This window comes from Hetaerina americana, unplaced genomic scaffold, assembly GCF_022747635.1.
Source record: "Hetaerina americana unplaced genomic scaffold, ioHetAmer1.1.p SCAF_22, whole genome shotgun sequence".
NCBI lineage: Eukaryota > Metazoa > Arthropoda > Insecta > Odonata > Calopterygidae > Hetaerina > Hetaerina americana.
The window spans coordinates 7,645,540-7,667,366 of NW_027286786.1; the positions used below are offsets into that span (position 1 = coordinate 7,645,540).

The 21,827-nt window shown below is 37.8% G+C and overlaps 1 protein-coding gene across 4 annotated transcripts in view; it reads right to left on the minus strand.

Moving 5' to 3' along the window:
* Gclc (glutamate--cysteine ligase) overlaps nucleotides 1-18,759 on the minus strand; it is a 66,135-nt gene extending 47,376 nt beyond the window's left edge. The window contains exons 1-6 of one of the 4 annotated variants that reach the window (XM_071586381.1): nucleotides 18,638-18,759; nucleotides 17,926-18,114; nucleotides 17,733-17,842; nucleotides 15,764-15,955; nucleotides 12,742-12,914; nucleotides 1,353-1,507 (exon numbers count right to left, since the gene is read on the minus strand). In XM_071586381.1, the coding sequence (XP_071442482.1) occupies nucleotides 1,353-1,507; nucleotides 12,742-12,914; nucleotides 15,764-15,955; nucleotides 17,733-17,842; nucleotides 17,926-18,075 (780 nt within the window). In that variant the 5' untranslated portion in view covers nucleotides 18,076-18,114; nucleotides 18,638-18,759. Of the gene's footprint in view, nucleotides 1-1,352; nucleotides 1,508-12,741; nucleotides 12,915-15,763; nucleotides 15,956-16,544; nucleotides 16,898-17,732; nucleotides 17,843-17,925; nucleotides 18,115-18,201; nucleotides 18,296-18,637 lie in introns of those variants that run through there. The other 3 variants (XM_071586380.1, XM_071586383.1, XM_071586382.1) reach the window with 3 other exon arrangements.
* Between the last annotated feature and the right edge of the window lie 3,068 nt (nucleotides 18,760-21,827).

The window sequence follows — 21,827 nt, forward strand, 5'->3', positions numbered from 1 at the left end:
TTTAAATTACTTTAAAATATTTTTTCCCTCAGATGATATATTTGATTAAATTACCCCCGCCGCACTTTTCGCTAGTGCCACTGGCAGAATGCAGCACTTAGATGGTTAATTAACATGAGTAGAAAAAAAACAAGTAAAGCAATTATTTCATTTTGTCCTTCTGTTAGTCCAATTATTTATTAACAGAGCATAGGCTAATTTCTCAGAAGCACTATCATTAATTTGAACAGACATTACGCTTGTAATACATAGTCACCTACACTGGAAGCACATTACATGCACAAAGTTACAAATCACTCACTCATATCACTCACTTTTACTATGAGTTTCCTCTACACCAACATCTACAGTGAGAGATTACAAATGATCTTGACTCTTTAACTTTTCCTTTCCTGTCTATTCATTTTCCTCAGTGGGCTAAACTCCCTCCCAGAGCATTGACCAGCTCTTACCCTTACAGTAATGGCCCAGCACTCAGGCCCCTTACCCCTCCACCGGGACCCTGCACCCTACACCAGTGTTAGTGCACTGCAAAGCTATTTCTCCCTCCTCCCTAGAATGAGCCACAGTTGAGCCCCCTTTCTCACCCACCCACCCCTCTCCTCCTCTCAATGGCATCCACAAGCAACGTGGCACTTGCAAGCTTTCTTCACCTAATATCAATCTTTGAGACTTAGAGAACAAATACTTCTCTAGCCGATAATTCCTATCATTTCAGACAACATTATGTTCCATTTCAACTGAATGAGGCCCTATTCTTTACAGCTAGTCCGTATAATGGTCAAAAAAGAAACAATATCACCATGCAATGGTATCAAAGATGCAAAAACATATTCCACTCTATACAAGAATAAGAAATAAAGACCCAGAGAATTCACCGTGGTCTTCATAGCAGACAATTGACAGAAATCTTTACCAAGTTACACAACAACAAAATGTCATTAGATATTGACCAAAAAGTTTCAAATCTATTAACACATAGCAAACACATAGTTTATCACTACGAAATTCTATACAAACTTTTGACAGCTTCAGAAATAAAATCTGACAGGGTTCCCTATGACTTGAATCAGAGTTTCTGCAAGGAATGGGGGGGCTATTGTCCGTGCCACTTTCATCTAAGGCATAGAGGATAGATGAAGGGGCAGTAGATGAAAATAAAAGTAAATTGGCAAGCACGTGAAACATGGCCAAGTGCCTCAATACATTGAGGTTTGCTGGAGGCATAACATTGAAGGGTTCTGCCTAAGTAAAAGTAATCACAAACAACCAGCTGGTCGCTTGAACCTGGGACCAATTAAGGAAGGCCACATTAAAGACCTTTTATTGGAAAACTATTTGGGCCACTTTACCTGAAAGGTAAGCTGTAAGCAACAGCAACCCATCCCAAATCCCATGGCATCCAGGTAGACGTGGTCAGGCAATGCTGCCCTCCGAGCTTCCCCATCATCACCATACAGCAAGTAATCCTCGACAAATGGGGATGGTGTCTTCACATCCTTAAATACTAGCACAGAAATATGTAATTAGAGATTTAATCCCAGTGAGTCGCACACTTCAGTCCTAACATTTTCATTGGCCACTAATTGAACTGGATTTGTTATTTGCATATAGTTCTAATCACTGGATCTATATTTTAAAGTACAGTAAACTCTCGAATCTACATGTGCACGAGGATTATCCGTTTTGCAGATTATCCATGCTATTCTCTCTCTCTTCCGAGTACCTTGAAATTTCAATAAAATTGCTTTCGAAAAGATAATTAAATTCTTTTTGAAACTTTGAAGCACTTTTCAAAAAAATACAGTTTGAAATACCTCAGCTTTCTTATAAGTTTTTAATCGGACAAAATAAAAAGTTGTCAATAGCATTTAATGTTTCAATTTAAACATTTTGGCAATATCCATACTTAACCACTATTATTTTCCTCACATTCATTAGCCCTGGGAATTTCAACTCTCCTTCAAGGCAAGAACAAATACATAGCTTTGTTCTATGCAACAAATAAGTCATTTACTTAAATGAAGAATACAATGTAGCTTTCCACTGTCTTTTATTCACGTACAACCAGTTTCAACGCTCAAGTACCTGATGATGACACTTGAGCGTTGAAACTGGTTGTATCACTCAAGTACCTATTGATGATAATTGAGCATTGAAACTGGTTGTACGTGAATAAAGGACAGTGGAAAGATACATTGTATTCTTCATTTAATTAAAATGAATTTCCACAAAGTTGAGCCGGAAACAATTGAATAAGTCATTTACTATCTACAATACATTATTTTAATAGGTACCTCATGTGAGGAAGATGAATCCACATTAGTGAGCCTTTTTTAAGATTAATACTCCACGAGTCACTTGTTTTTCCCTGACTACGTGATTGGTTTTGCTTTAGGAGGACATGTTCTGCTATTAGCTTGACCAGATAGTTTAATGTTCTAATAAAACTATAATTCCACCTAAATAAAAATGGATGAAAAATGGAAAAAAATTATACTTTCCATTGCTAAATAATATAAACTTCTCACAAGGAATGACAGAGGTGAGTTTCCATATATATATTTGATTAAATAAACGACCATATTTTTCATATATTTTTAGAGTATCGGCCCTTCGTCCCTCGTCCATTGGCATGGGCATTCACGAGTTTACTGTATTTCTCATAAGTATTAATAATGGAATAAAACAGCAAAATTATATAACATGACAATAAATATACGTATAAATATCTTCACAATTGATTTCATGTCATTGATATAGTTTATATTGAAGTATTAATATTACATAAAAGCCAAAATCAATCTCATTAAGGGTCACCATGCTATTTTTAACAAGGAAATACAAAACTTGCTAGTTTTCATTCTTATTTATAAGAGACACTAGTGTTGATTTTTATGAAATATTAGTGTAAAAACTAATGAAGTGTTTTAATGCCAATTATTATTATTAGGTAATCTACCGGTTAAGGTAGGTTTTTGGATGGAAACAGCTCCTAAAAAAATAAATAAATATTTTGTGACTATTAGCAAAACACAACATCCTACTTTACATCAGGTCCCTCTTCATCTCTAAGTACCTTCTTCCTCCCTTCATCCCGTCTAACATCCCTATCCTATTCCTTCCCTTTCCTCGATTGCCAAACATTCTTCCCTCTATCACAGTCTTCAACATCCCACTGCCGGTCAATACCCCCTTCATCCACTTTTCCTGCCTTCATAGGATTTCTCCCAACAAACCCCACTCTTTGCCAACCATACCAAGTAGTTCCTCAATTGTTTTCTTCTCTGTCCATTCACCTTCTCCATTCTTCTCCAAACCCAATTTCAAAAGCCTCCAATCTACGTCTATCCTCCTGCTTCAATGACCACGTTTCCGCGCCATACATAGCTACGCACCATAGCTAAGTTTTTACAAGTCTTTTCTTAATATCCTTACTCAACGTCCCAGTCATCAACTCCCTCCTACTAGTGAAAGCCTCTTTGCCTAGCGCAAGTCTTCTCCTTACGTCCCTACTACTTTGACCATGTTGGTCCAAAACACCTCCGAGATACGTAAACTGCTCCACCTGCTCTAGTTTTTGCCCTCCTATTTTAATGTTTAGCTTAGCCTTTCTCTTTCTAGAAAATCGCATAACCTTTGTTTTATTAATATTGATTCTCATCCCATACCTGTCGCACTGAATTTCCAATTCACTCAGCAATGCGTGCAACTCCTTGGCTGACTGACAAACTAAAGCTTGGTCATCAGCAAACCTAACTGATTGTACGAATTCCCTGCCCACTTTCATTCCTTCCTCCAGTTCTTCCCATGCCTCTTTAATCATTTCCTCTGCATACAGGTTGAAGAGCAACGGTGATAATGGGCAACCCTGCCTTACACCTCTTCCTAACACTGCCCATCTGGACTCCCTGTTCCCCACTCGCACCTGAGCAGTCTGAGACATGTACAGGTTGCGGATTAGCCTCCTTTCCCTCCAACCTATTCCTATTTTCTGCAATATACTCATTAGTTTTTCCCAATTCACTCTATCAAACGCTTTTTTGAAATCTACGAAACAGGCAAATATCTCCTGGTTGTATTCTATATTTCTCTCGATTAATAATCTCATTACTGCAATGGCATCACGCGTACCTCTCCCCTTCCTAAACCCAACTGATCATCCCCTAAGTAATCATTTGCCCTACTCTCTATCCTTTTCTTTATGATCCTGAGAACAACTTTAGCTGCATGGGATATAAAACTCATTTTTCTGTAGTCCTCACATGATGCAGCCTTTACCTTTTTCGGAATAGGAACTAAAACTGATCTCACAAAGTCTTCCGGCCAGATTCCTCCCCCATAGATACTACGAATCAGCCCATATAGCCTCTTCCTCCCACATTTTCCTAAACATTTCAATAGTTCCGCGGGAATGTTATCCACCCCCACGGCCTTATTTAGTTTCATCTCCCTTAATGCCCTTTCTATCTCATCATTGAGTACGCCTGGACCTAAGCTATCTTCCTCTACGTCATGTTCCTTTTCTATGTCTAACTTTGTTGGTCGAAGTTCTTTACTATACAGTTCTTCCATATATTCCTTCCATCTCTCTTGGATCTTTCCTGTATCAACTATTATCTTACCTGCCTTATCTCTAACTGTTAGCATAGATCTCCCTTTCTTACTTACTAATAAAGATTTAACTTTGCTGTGCAGCCCAACAATTTCACCCTTCCTCTGCAGACTTTCCATAGCCTCGCACTGCATCTTCCACCATGCTTCTTTTGCTTTATCTGTTGCCCGCCTCAATTTATTGTTCAATTTTTGGTACTTCATTTTGCCTAACTCTGTATTAACATTCTTCCATCTCATCTGTGATCCATGGTTTCCTAGTCCTTTTCGCGTTAATATGGTTCCAATTGTGTCTTTTGCAGCTTCCGATAGCCCTTTCTTGATCCTGTCCTATTTTCCTTCGATAGTATTTAGATCTTTACCACCCTCCATGATTTCCTCTACCGCCTGTTGGTACTCCTTCCTTTTATACCATGTAATGCTTCTACATTCCATTTTCTAACCCGCCGCCCCTGCCTTATCTTTTTGAAACGTACGCTACATTTCATAACCACTAAATTGTGGTCAGAGTCCGCATCCGCTCCCGGGAAGCTGTGGGAATTTATTACACTGTTCCTAAACCTTTGTCTAACCAGAATATAATCTAGCTGATACCTGTCTGAGTCACCTGGCATTTTCCATGTATACCTGCGTCTTCTGTGGTGTCTAAACCAAGTGTTGGTAATGACTAACCCCTGTCTCCTGCAGAACTCAACTGCTTTCTCCCCTTGGTCATTCCTTGTGCCTAAACCATAGTCCCCCACCTCATCTCCATCTCTTCTTTTGCCTACCGTCGCATTCCAATCCCCCATCACTATCAAATGTTTCCCTGCGGGAATACATGCGATTATGTCCTCTAGCTGATCGTATATCCTATCGACCTCTTCTTCCTCACGGTTGTTTGGTGGCATGTATACCTGAATAATAACCATGTTTGTCGGTTCTGCTTTTATCTCTACTAGTAATATTCTATCGGTTACCTGTCCTATGTTGACTACATTTCTTCCTACTTCTTCATGTATTACTATGGCAACCCCTCGTTGGCTCTCGTCCCTGCCGCTGAATATTATTCTATACTGATCACTCCAGTAATCCCCGCTATCCTTCTATCTCACCTTGCATAGACCTAAAATTTCTATTTTTCCCCTTTCCATCTCTCACTTAATATTCTCCAGTTTCCCTGCCCAAATCATTATCCTAACATTCCACCTTCCTATCCTAACTAATTTGGCCTTCTTCTACTGCGTCTTCTGTCCTGCTGCTGCTGGTTTTCCCTTGCAAGTGTTTCGTGGGATGACGACCACGGAAGCCTTGCCTCACCCACTGCTGGGCACGACACATGGCAGATTGGGCCAAGCCCCGTAGTTGCCAGGACTCAAAATATCTCTATTGTCCATCATATTTATCTTGGAAATGATAATTGAGGTGGTTTCCCGTTGCCTTCCTCAATAGTGTTTTTAACGTGACACCATCACTTATTGGCCGCCCCACTGGGATCTGACGCCATTGCAGCCGCCTCACTGAGGAACAGACGCTGCGTGGACTACCTTTCGTCTGGCTCCTAACCTTCAACCCATCTGGCATGGGTGACCCTACCAGGAGCAATTATTATTTCTCCAGCCAGCACAGCTCTAGGGGTCATCGGAACGCACAAGCCCTTCCACCACGTCAACGTTGTAGTCCAGGGAGGGGTTAATGCAAATATCAATACAAAATTTTTTACCAAGTAGAGTAGTACAGGAATTCATCCACTGAATGAAATTACTACATGTTCCTGTAAATCTGCTTTTAGATTTTGTAGTTTAACCCTCATCCGTGCAAAATTGGTGATCATAAGAAAAACCATGGTTAAGCACCCCACCTATTTTCATAGAAAGGCCATGTTCCCATTACACCACTCTTTCCTTGAATAAGTAATACTTTCCTGGCTCCGCTCATTCAAGTCTGCGGCCCTAATACCATGATGCCCTGTCAGATTCCCAAGCTATGCCACACACAGTAGGTTGGAGATACGAGATATCTGAAGAGTTTCCTCCGTCAACATGAAGATGGCAGCAATCTTCAACAAAAGTCGAGGACTGTGTTTACACATGCGCCGAAAGGTACTCGACAAAATGTCAGCCATTTTGGGCAATAAGTTGCATTTTAAAACTGTTTCAGTGGGAAGGGAGTCAAATGTTTTTTTTATCAATTCACAAAAGCAGATGAAACTTGGATCCACCTCCCACTACACTCCTGAGATGAGAGAAGAGCAAAAACAGTGAACATGCTCCGATTTGAATGCAATCAGAACCACGGCACGACCGACAATCAAAGCGATTTGACTTTGAAAAAACCATTGTGCGGCTGGAGAAATGACAACAAATATGGCATCATTCAAGAGGTGGAACGATGGTTTGTGATGCTATCTGCTGAGTTCTACAATGACAGCCTTCGAAATGTCTAGTAACTTGGGGAGAAATGTATCCCTCATGACTGTAACCATGTGGACAAGTCTTAAGAAAAACAAATAAAAATTAAGTTTCTATCTCAATCATTTTTTGGGTAATAATTAAAATTTTACCATAACTCCTCTTATATAATAAGTGAGATTTTATTTTTGTGGTCTCATCTGCTATCTTCATTCAGAACTGGACATTATGACCACGTCATATTTCTCACAGATCTTCTCAGATGTTCCAGAGATGAAAGCAATAGCAACAAATTATGCCCGAGGCTCCAACTCTGTCCGCTTATCAGCCTAGCCAGTCCTTTGTGGGCTAATTACTTACACCCATCTCTCTTTTTTTGTGGGTCCTTCTCAGGAACTCCAACCAATCCTGCATATAGCTTCTATGGTGCGCTTCGTCTCTGCTGCTCCTCATCCAGCACCCAAGTCGGCATAAGGTTGAAAGAAAGGCTTCGCCAACAGCCACCCCTTCCGTGCTGGATGATCATGGGATCAGGCATTAATACAGCAGTGAGTGCACATTTTCTTCAAGTGTACTGCAATTCTAAGGTTCCCATTGCTTTCCCTCCTTACAAGCATGTCCAGATATAGAAGTTGGCAGTGTTTTTTAACCTTCCCCTGGAAATTTGACCAGGTTATAAGATGAACTAGATTAAACATAACAGTTTCAGGCTTAACTTCATGGAATTCCTGCAATATGAGGGTAGAAAGAGAAACTTTGCACTTTCACATAAAGATGCCACATCACCTGATGCTGAGGCCCATCATCGAAACCATGGTCGTGTGAAGCATTAAATCTTTAGGAGGAAGTGCAAAGTTTCTTTTTCTGCCCTCATCATGAATTGGATTGTTTTAGAATTTTCTGTGATTATCCCCTACCATGTGGCCTAAAGGTGTGGCATTCATTTTTCAAAATGGCAGGCCAACAAATTTATAAATATGCAACAGCAAAAACCCTTTCTTATTTTTACATCGGCAAGTAAAATATATTTCTTCAGAGTGACATCATCTCATAAATGTCATTCCCTCCCCCTTTATTCCAGGAGAGTATAACTAGATAAAAGGATGACTCACTGTTCCTCCTATTGCCCTAAACCTTCCTCCCGCATGATTAATCCTTATCTAAACGCTAAAATTTTTGAGCCTTTCAAAACAGCCAAATTTTGCTTACACCTTGTCTTGTTTCAAATATATTTTTGTTGGTAATTTTTCTTATTAATGCCCGAGTAGTTACTAATTGAATCCAAAAGACCATAAAATGAGTCTTTTTGATGGAAATGTTAAGTTTTTTTTTACCCTCATAATGAAGGAATCCCACAAATTTAAACCTGAAACTGTTATGTTTATCAGATTCCTTCACTTCACTTGTACCGGTAATCAGCCAGGAAATTGGTCATATCTGAGAGTAGAGCCCACTCCAAATAAGTCCTCTTGAAAATGGTAGCCTATCACTTAAGGTAGCTTTTGAATGGACACAAACTAACTACCATGACATTTACTAGCCTTGCCTAACAAGACAAAACCTAAAATCAGACCTACATTAAATTCTTCCTCAATTGCGCACAACTTCTACTATCCTTTATTTCATCCAATATGCCCTCCCCAAACATACCATGCATGACATTTTCCCCTCACACACAGTCTACAATGCTCAATTGCCAAGAAAAATGTTCAGCATACACCTTTCCTGCCTCCTTTGGATTTCTCCCCTCTCCTGTCCCATCATATCTCAAGACTTCTTTACTTGTTTTCAAGTCAATCCATTTCACCTTTTCCAGATCTATATCCTAAAAGCCTCCAGTCTTTTCGAATCACGTTGCTTCAAATACCATATTTCCATACAATACAAAACCAAAAGCAATATACTCCATATCTAATTATTTACTAGCCTTTTCTCAACATCATTATTTGTCCCAGCCACCAATCCTCTCCTTATTGTAATTGATGGTTTCTGGCGTAACTTTATGGAACCGATTCATTCTAAATAAATGAAAGGACTAACTTTGTAGTTCCACACGAACGATTTATTCACATGACCCGGGTTTCGAAGTAAACCCGGGTCTACCTGATGATGAAGTTTTACTTTGAAACCCGGGTCGTGTGAATAAATCGTTCATGTGGAACTACAAAGTTAGTCCTTTCATTTATTTATAACCTCTCCTTATTGGATTAGCTTCTTTATCTGAAGCATGTCCCTTCTACTTGAAGTATGTAGGCCCAATACACACCCAAGATAGGCAAACCGTTCTACAAGCAACATCTTATATCCCCCAATTTTAATGTGTAATTTAGCCCTCCTCTTCCTCAAAATCTCAACCATTATGTTTTAATATAGACAGAAGTTCACTATCAACTATGCTTTTCTATTTATATTAGAAACTTTCTAGTAGCAACTCTACTGGATAATTATCTCTGTGAATTTTCCTATCTAAATAACCAAAAAAAGATACATGGGTCATTCAATAAGTTCTTAATAAAACATAGAAAAATAATTTAGGGCATATATTTTTCTTTTTAACTCGATACAATTACCTTTGCATTCCTTCTACATTTCGAAGCCTATAAAAAAGCACGTTTTCGGAAGGCCATCAAAATTGGCATCTCTGCTGGTGATGACCCCATCATTTGCAGAGAATTATTTATGGCAGAGCCATTTTTTTCAAGTTTGGATATTAAAAAAGTCACTCAGAGCCAAATATTGATGGATGATGAATGCTGAATATGATGGCTGTTGTAATACGAGGGGGGACCCAAAAGGAAAGGGAATTGGGCTGCGGTGGGGAACAAGAGTGGGGGAAGCCTTTGTTTGGCCGGTCGTACGTCAGGCTCACACCACCTGTGTCAGTATTCCCAGTGCCGTCGCTGTGACTGGATCGGTCCATCTGTGAAAGCCGTTTCAGTGAAACAACCATTTTCATTTCGGCAAAAAACATGCTGGCGGATTATCAAGAGCAACACGCTGCAGTGAAATTTTGTTTCCTGTTAGGGAAATCGGCCGAGGAAACTATTGTAATGCACAAGACTGCTTATGGGGAAGTTGCCCTAAGTAAAACCAGAGTCTACCAGAGTGGTTTACACATTTTAAAAATCGTGAAATGTCAATCAACCCTGTTCAGGCTGCCGTTCAAAACTAAGAACTGACGAAAATGTTGACAAAATCAATGCCCTCATTCATGAAGACCGTAGCAGAACCATTGATCAACTCTGTGAGAAGTCTAAAGTGTCATGGAGTTCAAAAGAGCAGATCTTTGGCACACAGGCGACCGGTTATTCCATCATGACAACTCGCTGGCTCATACCGCACTCTCCGTGATGCCGTTTTTGACAAAATACGGCATGACATCGATTGTCCACCCCCCCCCCCCCCCTACTGACTGGATTTAGCTCCATGTGACTTCTTTTTGTTCACCAGCTCAAAAGGTACATGAAAGGAAATTGTTTTGACACTGTAATCACCAGAAGGCCTAAAGGACATCCCGGTAAATGAATTTCAGAAATATTTCGAACAATGGAAGCATCGTTTGGAGAAGTGCACTGTGATCAATGCGGAATACTTTAAAGGTGAACAAAATTTAATGTAAATATATTGAGAACTAAAGAATCTATAACATCATTCCTGTTATTTTTGGGTGCCCCTCTTCAGTCGAACTTTAATACCATAATGTTGTGGGTGCATTGTCTCGATGGGAGAGAATTTTTTCTTTGCCAAACGAGGATGTTTTTCTTGATTTCTTCATTCATCTGGTGCAATAATAATGCATAATACTTCATCTCCATTCGACGTTTGCTCACGTTGCAAGTAATGGGTGTAGATGACTCCACATGCATCCCAAAAAACCCTGGCCGTCACCTTGCTGGTCAATTTCACCACCTTCTGATTACCTTTGGAAACCCACTATTTTGACTTTTCCTTTGTCCCTTAAGTGTAGCAGTGTATCAGTGCTTCATCCAGTCGTGCATCAATGCAGAAACTCACCAGGATTGCAATGGAAAAGCACCAAACCAGCCTCCAAATTGATCACACATTTGTGTTTATTCTTCACTGAGAGATATCGCAGCACCATTCTTGCCAATATTTTTTTCACACTGAATTTTTTGTTCAAAATCGAAAACACTTTCTTGTGACATACATGTGACCTCAACTATTTTGTGAACTGTTTTTAGTTGATCATTCAAAACCATATCATGGATTTTGTCCATCATTTTGGAGGTCATCACTTCCTCTGGACATGCCAAACGATACTCATCATTTGTAGACGTGCCGTAACGTTTGTACGCACGGCCACATTTAAACACATTCACCCAATTATGAACAGGTGCACAGATAGGAGCAGATGCGCCATGAACTTCATCCAACCTGGCTTTTGATCTCTTATGGTGTTAAGCCTTCTCCATAGAAGTGTTTAATCCCCGCGCGAAACTCATTTTTTTTCATTTTTCTAACTAAACAAAGGCTTGTTGTTTCAATGGTTATACCTTAAACTACAGCAGTCTCGTGACAGATCAGGCTTACCCCAAGAAAATCTTTTCTGATACTATTCAGTGCCGTCTCTTGGATTTTCTATGGATTTATTGAATGACCCTCGTATTCCAAAAAAACTTGATAGCAGTAACTCAGTTCATTTTGATTCACTATTTATGAAAATGGGAGTTCTGCTGTGGGTGTTGTGAATGAGAAGCCCCCAAGGTGGCCATGTGAGATGCTAAGGAAAATAAGTCTGGAGAGAATGAAATGTTTGCATTTTGACATCAGCTTTACCATTATCACAGGTGAGGCTTTCTTAGTTTTTCCCCTCTTCTAGACCAAACAAGCATTACAAACCAAAAGTGAAAAATGTATAATAAGTATAAAAATTCATGTTAAGATACGGAATCAATTTTGTACCATATACCATATTATTTCACACAATATAACAAGCAAAAAGAAGTTACGTGTTTTGGGAAAAGTGGAGTATTTTGGTATTAAATGAAAAACAGAAACAAGGTTTGCAATATTTTTGACAAATGCTTAATGAGGTGCAATGCTTCAGAGAAAATTTCAAATATATTTATTAGTAAATGAACCAGATCATTGCCTTCAATTTAATTCTGATATAATTCCATTAATACACACCAAAAAGCCCATTAAGTCCCAGGGATTTGTTTACAGATTGCGCTTTGCTTTATATCACATATCATTTCAAATTAAGCAGGGTTAAAATGACATTTTACTGTATCCCATCATTATCCAGCCAAAAATGAAACCCAATCAAGAAATTGCTGTCAACACTCAGATATTTTCATTTCCTGTATTTAGATGATAAAAAACAGTCAAATCTTGCACATGAAAGCACAATGCACAAGAGTTTGTGGTAATTTAACAACTCTCAGTTACCAGCTCAGAAATATATAATTTGATGGAAATTGTTGGCTTCTCCTCACAAGCTTAACCGTTATTGCAGAAGCAATCAGCTATTATTTTGTAAATTGAAATGTGCCACATGGTTGCAGTAAGTACTAAGTAAAATTCAAGTGAGAAATTGTAAAGTGTTGTGGATCCATGAGAGTGGGTATAATGAGAGGATCCTTGAACCTAGTAAAGACACCCTCAGGCCTAGTTTGTCAATTCCAAAATACTAAAAAGCAAAAAATACAATGGAATTTCTTGAATAACTTAATGATAAGCAAATTAGGGGACAGTAAAACCAGATTATACTTACTGGGGAGATTTATGGCCACTTTTTCACCCCTCCTTTGCCGAATGTTTCGAGTTAAAGTTTTGAAGCGTGGATGGCCAGGAAATATGGCTTCATCAGGAAAGAATAGGGACCGCGTTGCTCCACTTGTTGGTTTAGTCGGGTGAACTGGCTCAGTAAAAGCAGGACAGCCAATTCTATGCACATCCCAAAGATCAAGGATTAAGACAATAAATACAAATGTCTCCTCAAAAAATAGTTTTCATGTAGCCAATCTTATCAAATCCATTAAAACAGAATTTAAAACGGAACACAAAACTAGAACAATAAACATTCCCATCATTATAAATAAAATGAATAAACAAAAATCTGCAGAATTCAGCCATGGTAATAGTTGTATTTGAATAGCTTACTTACATTAACTTATCACTCCAAGTTGAGCAAAAGTTTACTCTAAGATTTTCTCACATGTGAATGGTTGAGATGACCAGGCGTTGAAATTCAAAACAATGAAAATTTCCGTGCCCCTCGTTTCCCATGTTCCCCCCACCTGGCATGCGCCAAGTGTAGTGAACCTGTTTCCTCTTCCCATCAATTCTTGTGATCCTAGTAATACCCTGAGCCTGTTGACCACCACCTACCCCCACACTTCAGCTGCTGCTTCCTACTACAGATATGGTGCACCAAAATCACTGCTTCATCACTTAAATGGGACCCCTACCTACTCTCTTTTGTCTTTAATATTTTTGCTATTGTCTTATGTTGCATTTGCAATTGTATTTCACTATCCTCTACAAACCCTTCCCCTATCTTCCCTTCAAGCCACATTCCCCTCCCTCTTCCTAACACATATTTCCTTCTCCTTTCCTCCCGGCTAAAATAAGTACATAAGTCGGCACATGACTTTTATTTTCACCTGCAGACGTAGCACATCAAAACCAGTCATTGATTAAATAAATATCAAGAGGTAACGCATCATTATTTTTTCATTATTAAGATGAAATTTCACCAAATCACGTTTTAAACTATGAAAATTCTTAGAGAGGATGTTTTGAAAGAAAGAATTTAGTAAATTGACCTTTTCCAAACTGCTGGTTACTTTATAGCCTTTATCATTTTTTAGTGAATTAACCAAAAACTTATTTCCCTGAACTTCTCTGATACAAGACCGAATACCTTGTTTAAATTTTCAGCAGATCTTTCCTTTTGAATTTGCTTAATGCTTTCTAAAAATCCTTCTTGGCATTTGCCCTCAATATCTCATATTCACAAGCGATATCATTCTATTTTTGGCAAGACATGTTGTTCCAAATATTTTTCATCTTGGCGTGACACAGCTTTTGACATCTTAATAATTTCCTAAATTTGTACCATTGTACAATCTAGGTTCTGTATTAGCTTATATTATGTTACTTGGAATGAACCTGTTGACTGCTAAGTGTGTGATTGCAAGGAAGTGATTTCCAGTGATTGGTTGAAAAAGTCCTGGCAGAAAGTTTGAAGTGAGATCATTATCATGTCCATTTAAAACTGAGGAATTAGCAGGGTGCTAGATGAAAGTGAAGATGGCATGGAATAAAACAAAAGTGAAAATCCCAGAGAAATTAACTGCGGAAATGATTTAGTAGAAGTTATGAAAAATCTCTGAGATTCTACGACAAATAAATATCAATATAGCCGCTAATTTTTTTATGTAACAATTCCATTTTCTTCATATTAAGTGTTGACATTAAAATACCTGGATCCTTCTCTGCCTGATTTAAGCATTAGTTGTAAACTCTAACCAGAAAGAGCACAGCTCATCTTATGGGCTGGAAAATACTGTAATCATAGGAAGGAAGAAATTGACAATGTATCTCATCAATTAACTTAAACATAATGAATACCATGTTTTAAAACACCACACTAGACATGGGTATATTTGAAAAAATGAGTGCAGACAGAGATATATATCATTAGATTATATTATGGTTATTCACAAATGTATGAATAGTATAATTAATTTTAGATAGATTAGAATGAGAGATAAATCAAGATAAAAAAGAGCATTAAGCAAAGCGAAATCAAATAAGCCAGGGGGATCGAAAGCATCCTCGCAACACAATGTAGAGGTTCAGGAAAATGTGAGAGGAAGGGTCTTTATGGGCTGATTCACAGCATTTAAGAGGGAGGAATTTGGCCGCAAGACTTCATCAGGGCAGTGTTACTTCCCATTCCAACAAAGGAAAAGCAGCTTTATGTGAGGACTATGGAACAATAATTTTGATTTTGTACGCAGCTTAAGTGGCCCTCAGGTTCATCAGCAAGAGGATGGAGAGCAGAGCATATGTTTACTTGGGGGATGATCAGTTTGGGTTCAGAAGGGGAGAGGCATGCAAGTTGCCATAGCAATAATGAGGTCCCTAATAGAACGGAACATAGAATACAATCAGGATATGCTTGCCTATTTTGTAGATCTCAAGGTGTTTGATAGAGTGAATTAGGTAACATTAATGAATGAAAAACATTAGATAGGACTAAACGGGAGAGAGGTGACTTCTCTGCAACCTGCACGTCTCAGATGGCTTAGGTGCAAGTGGCAGATGGAGGGTCTGGATCGGCAGTGCTAGGCAGGAAAGTGAGATAATGATGCCTGCTATCACCTGCTCTTTTTCATATACAGGTGCCCGTATAAGTGGAGATAATGGCAAGGCATTCGAAAGGCAGGAAGCAGAGGTAAAAGTGGGGACTCCATGAAATGAGATTTGCAGATGATCAAGCTTCAGTCAGCCCATCTAACATGATGTAACAGCCATTTCTGAGCACATTTGCCCCCATTATAACATCACCTTAATGAAATCAACCATGATAGCCTCTTAATAAATTGTGTCAGAAGTGAAGATTAATCATTTGTTATCGCTAATTTCTTTGCTCTCAATATTTTGTGCTAGAGTTGTAATATAATCTAAATTCTATCCATCTGGATTGCAAATAGATACCACTGCAAACATGAATGCTTTAAGATACATGAAACTGATCTCGGTTCTCTTTGAATGCTGGTGTTTACCTGGGAAAACTTGTCAGCGTCATGAGCCTCTCCCCAGGATGCATAAGTTTGGCTGCCTGCTCACGGCGATACCTCATATTTGCTTCAACCACATTGAAGTGTGCCAGAAGGCCACCATAAGGATGGCCTGGGGTTGCTTCCAGCATATATGCTGCATACTCAGGGTGCCACAAACAACGTGCCTCGTCTTTCCTTAGGGATGGAGTGAACAAAGATTTTTTCACACATTTCTAGAAAATATTAACATAGTCTTAGGAGTAAAATCAGAAATGAAATTGCCCTTCTATACACAACTGCTAAAATTTTGCTTTTCAGAATGTGCTTTGATGCACCTGAGACACTAATGTAAAGGATTTGTGATTCTTATTCTATAACATATCGGAAAGATTAAATACGGAAGATTACCAAAATTATACATCACCATGTTTTAAAGTTTTCTAGTACAATCCAAAAAAAATTAAATTTTCTACCTAACAGGTGAGTAAGCTAAACAAGTTTTTGTGGGATATTAAATGCCTATTGAAAAAAACCATAAGACTTTAAAAAGAAGCAATTTAAGTTAATCTACTTTCTGGAATTTCTTTAATTTTAGTATACTTACAATGCAATGGGCTCATGCAATTACTCTATCTGCAACACATTAACAGCTGTCATCTGTACTATATAAATATATTAAATAGTAAAAATATATTACATAAATTCTTTCATCTTTACCTTTGTCAAGCAGAACATAGGATTTCATAGGGTAACACCAAAGATGATAAAACTTAGGGGGACCTACCTAAATCTTCATTTTTCAAGTATCTGCTTCTTTAACATACACCATTCGCATCTTGATGTGGTGAAAGGAATTCTTATTTTTAACTGTTATCACTTTTCTGCTTAACCTGAAGTGCACTATGGATATTATTTATAAAGATGACTCGTGAACCAAAATGCACACTGTTTATTAAAACTTTTTTAGGTGGACTAGTGCTAACTTTTTAAAGTGCTTCAAGTGAAAAGATCATTATGGCTAAAAGGGTATTCACTTCTGTAGGCATATCTGACCACCTGGTGAGCCTGGGGTGCTGCTCCTGTTTGTCCTAAGAGTCCAGAGCTGAAGGCAAGTTGACATAACACCCAAGGCTATTTGAAAAATGTCTGAGGAGGCAAAAAATGATAGAGGCACAAAGATTACTTAGAGCAAAGATGGAAGTCAAGAAAAAGAAAATTAGTTACAACTATTTTAACATATTCGTTAATTATACATTACCAAGAATGGAAAATTTAAACTAAATGAAGACCCCCTTCAAATTAAACAGAGAACCTGATTCAAAGCCCATATTTTGCGAAGAAGATACACTTCAGAAGAATTTGGTGCAATTCGTAAGGAACAGAAGACAGTTACGTATTTATGGCAGGAAGAGTTGGGGTACAAGTTTGTACTGCTTGGCTCGTGGACGTCGTGGTTGTGTACGATGCAAGGTAAAAACGAGAAGAAATGAAAAATGAGATGAGACAGGAGAAGTATATTACTCATACTTCCGTGGCTAAAGAGGCAATTAATAAACCAGTTGGTCGCAGTTCAGTGAAATGAAAAAGAAATGAGGGGATCGTCCAAGATTTGAAACTTTACTGATGCGCCTTGTCACCCCGATAAAACGGGTCATACCTGTAAAAGCTTTCATGTAGGATAAATAAATCCAAGATAAACCAACGACTACATGCTGGAGAGTTCGTTAGTTCATTACCTCAAGTTAGAATTTCAGATAAATTAACATATAACGGGCTACTATATGTCCTATGTACCAATATTGAATTCGTAACTTACATGGCGGATTAGTAAATAGCAATCAGTTAAGTATTTTTTACAAGCTAATAGGTTAATTATGAGCATTATAAACGACATATATTCCTGCATTGGTTGTATTTATGGCTTCCGGAAATAAAATGAGTCCTTGGGTCAACAGTCGTACAGAAGACTTACTCTGGTAATGAATCGTGTTCATTGTGGAACACTTCCAAAATTTCCGCGGCCCGCAAGCTCAACCGTGCTGTTTTATTGCCATCGTCAAATTTGACAATCATATATTCCACCTGAAAATAATTAAGATCGCCTTAATTTTAAAATCCCTTTCCTGAAACATCTACACGAAACTATTTGTAAAAATTTGTGTTACCTCATCTCCCCATTTTAGTATGTCCCCTTGACGGTCCCTCAACTTATGATACAAATTTATGAATTGTATGATACCATGTTTTCTGACATACTCGCTCCTTCGCTTCGTTTCTTCCCACGACAAAGGGCTACCTTCAGACAGCAGTCCCATACTAGCCTGAACCTCAGGACAGATTTTTTTCAAGCACACCTGTTCAAAGGAAATTAAGGAAAACTAATGAAAAACGAATTATCTTTTCTTCGCACTGCGACATGACACGCATGTCACACCAAATACCTATAAGAATGTTTCTCCCCCAGATGGTTTCAGGGAACAATAACTTTAAGCCCTCAAACAGACATTCTTCGCACTCAGTCGAAATACATATATTAACGACGCGAACCGATTCTCAATTTAATCGACAGACGACACCGACCGACCGACGTTCTGCAGCCGAAAAAACACCAGGCGATGGCACGCACATTTAAAATTTGTGAAACGCTTTTATATCTTATCTCATTTTTATCTTCCGTTTTTTGCTGTGAAATAATAAAAGCCTATTTCTCATTATAGCTGTTTAATTATCTCAGAGTTCCCTTTGCCCAAAAATATTTATTATCTTGATTTTTATTGAAACCATTCTATTATCGGAAAAGTCTTTCGTAAACACATAACTTAATACTATCTTTTACACATGTGTAACATGCTATCTATTTTATATTTAGAAACTTACCCTGTCAATGAGTAAACCAGTAGTTTCGTGGATTTCTATTGATTATAAGTAACGTAATTCGTAATGAAAGTTCGGTAACGTCAAATAACCTTGACACAAATATGAGTAACCGCGATTTATTAACCACAGTCATCCACACTTCGCAATTTCCTTCGAGATAACATCACCGATATTACCACACAAAGCGACCTTCACGAAAACATTCGTCATCTGCTTATCCAATAAAATGTTTCACATCCAGGTACGGTAGGGTAACTACCTACAAGGGAGAAAATGCAGGAACAAAATAATTTGGTAAATAATTACCGTTAAGTTTGGTACTCATTTATGAAACATATATGATTTGTGTTGATTAAAATCAAGTCTTAAACGTTTTTGAAACCACATAATGTTCGTGCAAGTTGAATATGCTTTGCAAAATACACTGAGTTTATACCAAATGAAGCAATGGCTAATTGTAAAAGTTTAAACTCTCACATCCTTTCCGATCACTTACATCAGGTAATTCCCAGCATGTAAAGGATTGACTAGGAGAAAACATTAAATTTCAGGAATAGGTTAACAAATCTCTGATTGAATATCTCGAGGTCCTATGGTCAGAATTCCTTAATAAGGACCAGGAAGTGCTTCATTGAATGCCCTTCTTCAAATAAGAACTTTTATTACTTCCAACGAAACTCTGGCATCATAGATCACCATATGCAGCCCATAGTCACACACCTACCCTTTTTCTTCAAAGACAACTTTCTAAGCCTATCAACCTCCATCATTATTGGGGATTTTCTAACTTCATCCCTAAATACAGAAATATAAATTCTGATAAATTAGTGATCACACTTTCAAATCAAACATATGTTTACCTATCGTGCATAGAAAATGATACTTTTATCATTAATAAGATGATGGAGTGGAGTAAAAATATTTACTTAGGGGATGACAAGCCTGGGTTCGGAAAGAATAGAGACATACATGATGGCATAGACGTATGAGCTCACAATGGAGAGGAACAAGAATAATAATAATAATAATTTTATTTCCCCAATTGACAAGTACATAGTATGGTACAAAATATCATACAATTATGTAATCGTATAGGGTACGTCAAGAAGTACAGTAACTGGATTACTAGCCAGAGAAAAGAGAATAAAATTACACCTACATAAATAATTAAGAATTTACACAATTTAAAATTAGAATTACCCAGAATTGAAGTAGTCGTTCACACTGTAAAAACATTTTTCATTTAAGTACATATATAACTTATTTTTAAAAATAGAGAGTGATTTCTCATTTTTTAAACTAATGGGAAGCCTGTTGAATATTTGGATGCACAGAGAACGAGGTCCCTTGGACATCATTGTCATGCTAGCAGTCACTACACACAGATGATTTCTTGTCCTAGTCCCATAGGCGTGTGTGCCATTATTTGATGGGAATAGATGCATGTTCTTTTTTACAAAAATTATCGAATTATAAATAAAAACACTAGGGACAGTTAAGATGCCAAGGCTTTGAAAGAGAGGTCTGCAGTGGGCTCTATAGGGTTTATTGCACATGGACGTAAGCAATTTCTTTTGAATAATAAATATTTTATTTAACTTAGTTGATGACCCACTTCCCCAGATTATGATACTGTATGATACAAGAGAATAAAAAAGACCATAGTAGAGCGTTTTCAAAACATCCATACTAACAGTATGTTTCAGAATTGAAAGAAGATAGTACACAGAATTTAATTTTTTACTTAGATTTATGATATGCAGGTCCCATTTCAGGTATTTATCAAAATATATTCCCAAAAATTTGTACTCATCAATAATTTTACAGTTATTTGACATAGGCTGAGACGTACTTTTATCAGAATGACAGGTTTTTGCAGAGAAAATCATGGCCTGAGTTTTCGTTTCATTAAGAATAAGGTTATTCCCATAGCACCACATGCCCATGTCCTGAATAATGGCTTTACCTAGAGTCATCAAATCTTCAAAGGATTTCTGATTCAGCACAAAGCTCACATCATCTGCAAATAAGACACAGTTACCGAGAGGATTTACACGTAATTTTTTGGGTAGGTCATTTATATAAATGAGAAATAAAGTTGGACCCAACACTGACCCTTGAGGAACACCTTTTTCAACACCTAATGGTGAAGAGAAGAAGGTATTCCCATTCTTCTGGACAGCTACCCTTTGTTGCCGATTTTTGAGGTATGTTCCCAACCATTGCTGTGCTTTGCCTCTAATACCTATTTGGTCACATTTGAACAAGAGTTTATCATGCTCAACCATATCAAATGCTCTGGACAAGTCAAAGAATACACCCATTACTTTCTGCTTGGAGTTAATTTGTTGTATGATCGTGTCAACTGCATTGAAAATTGCCTGCTCTGTTGACTTCCCTTTTCTGAAACCAAATTGTTTTGGGGATAGCAGGTTATTGCCTTCAAGGAATTCTGTCAGCCTTTTATTTAACACATACTCAAATATTTTACCTAGCTGGGGGATAATAGATATGGGCCGATAATTTCCCACATCATTTTTTTTCCTTTGTTTTTATAAACTGGTATTACCTTGGATACTTTTAGTGCGTCAGGATATGTGCCTTCTCTCAGACTCTGATTTACAAGTAAGAGTAAGGGACTTAAAATTTCATCTATACAATTATGAATTATTTTTCCTGATATACCATTTATATCAGTTGAGGCTTTCTTACCTACCTTGGTAATGTATGAGCGAAGCTCTGAAATGCTACATGGTTTAAGAAAAATAGACTTGTAAGATGTAGTAAAGGAGATATTGATATCATGAGGAGGTTCTTGTACATTAACCATTGGTAGCTTTAAAAAGGAACTATTGAATTCGTTTGCCAGTTTTATTGGAACCACCGGTTTATTTTTATCATTCCTAAATTGATCTGGTAACTCCACAACATTAGATCTAGAATTTTGTTTAATAATATGCCATGCCATTTTTGTGTTATTGGTTGCATTTAAGATTAGTTTATCATTATATTCTTTCTTTGACTTCTTTATCATAATACGGTACAGCTTTTTTAAGTTAGAATATTCATGGTTCAGTGTGTTATCTGCAGAGGACATATTATATTGCGATTTTATCCTTAATACCCTGGACAAATGTCTAATTTCTGGTGTGATCCAGTTTTTTTGAATGGGTTTAGGGTGCTTAAATGG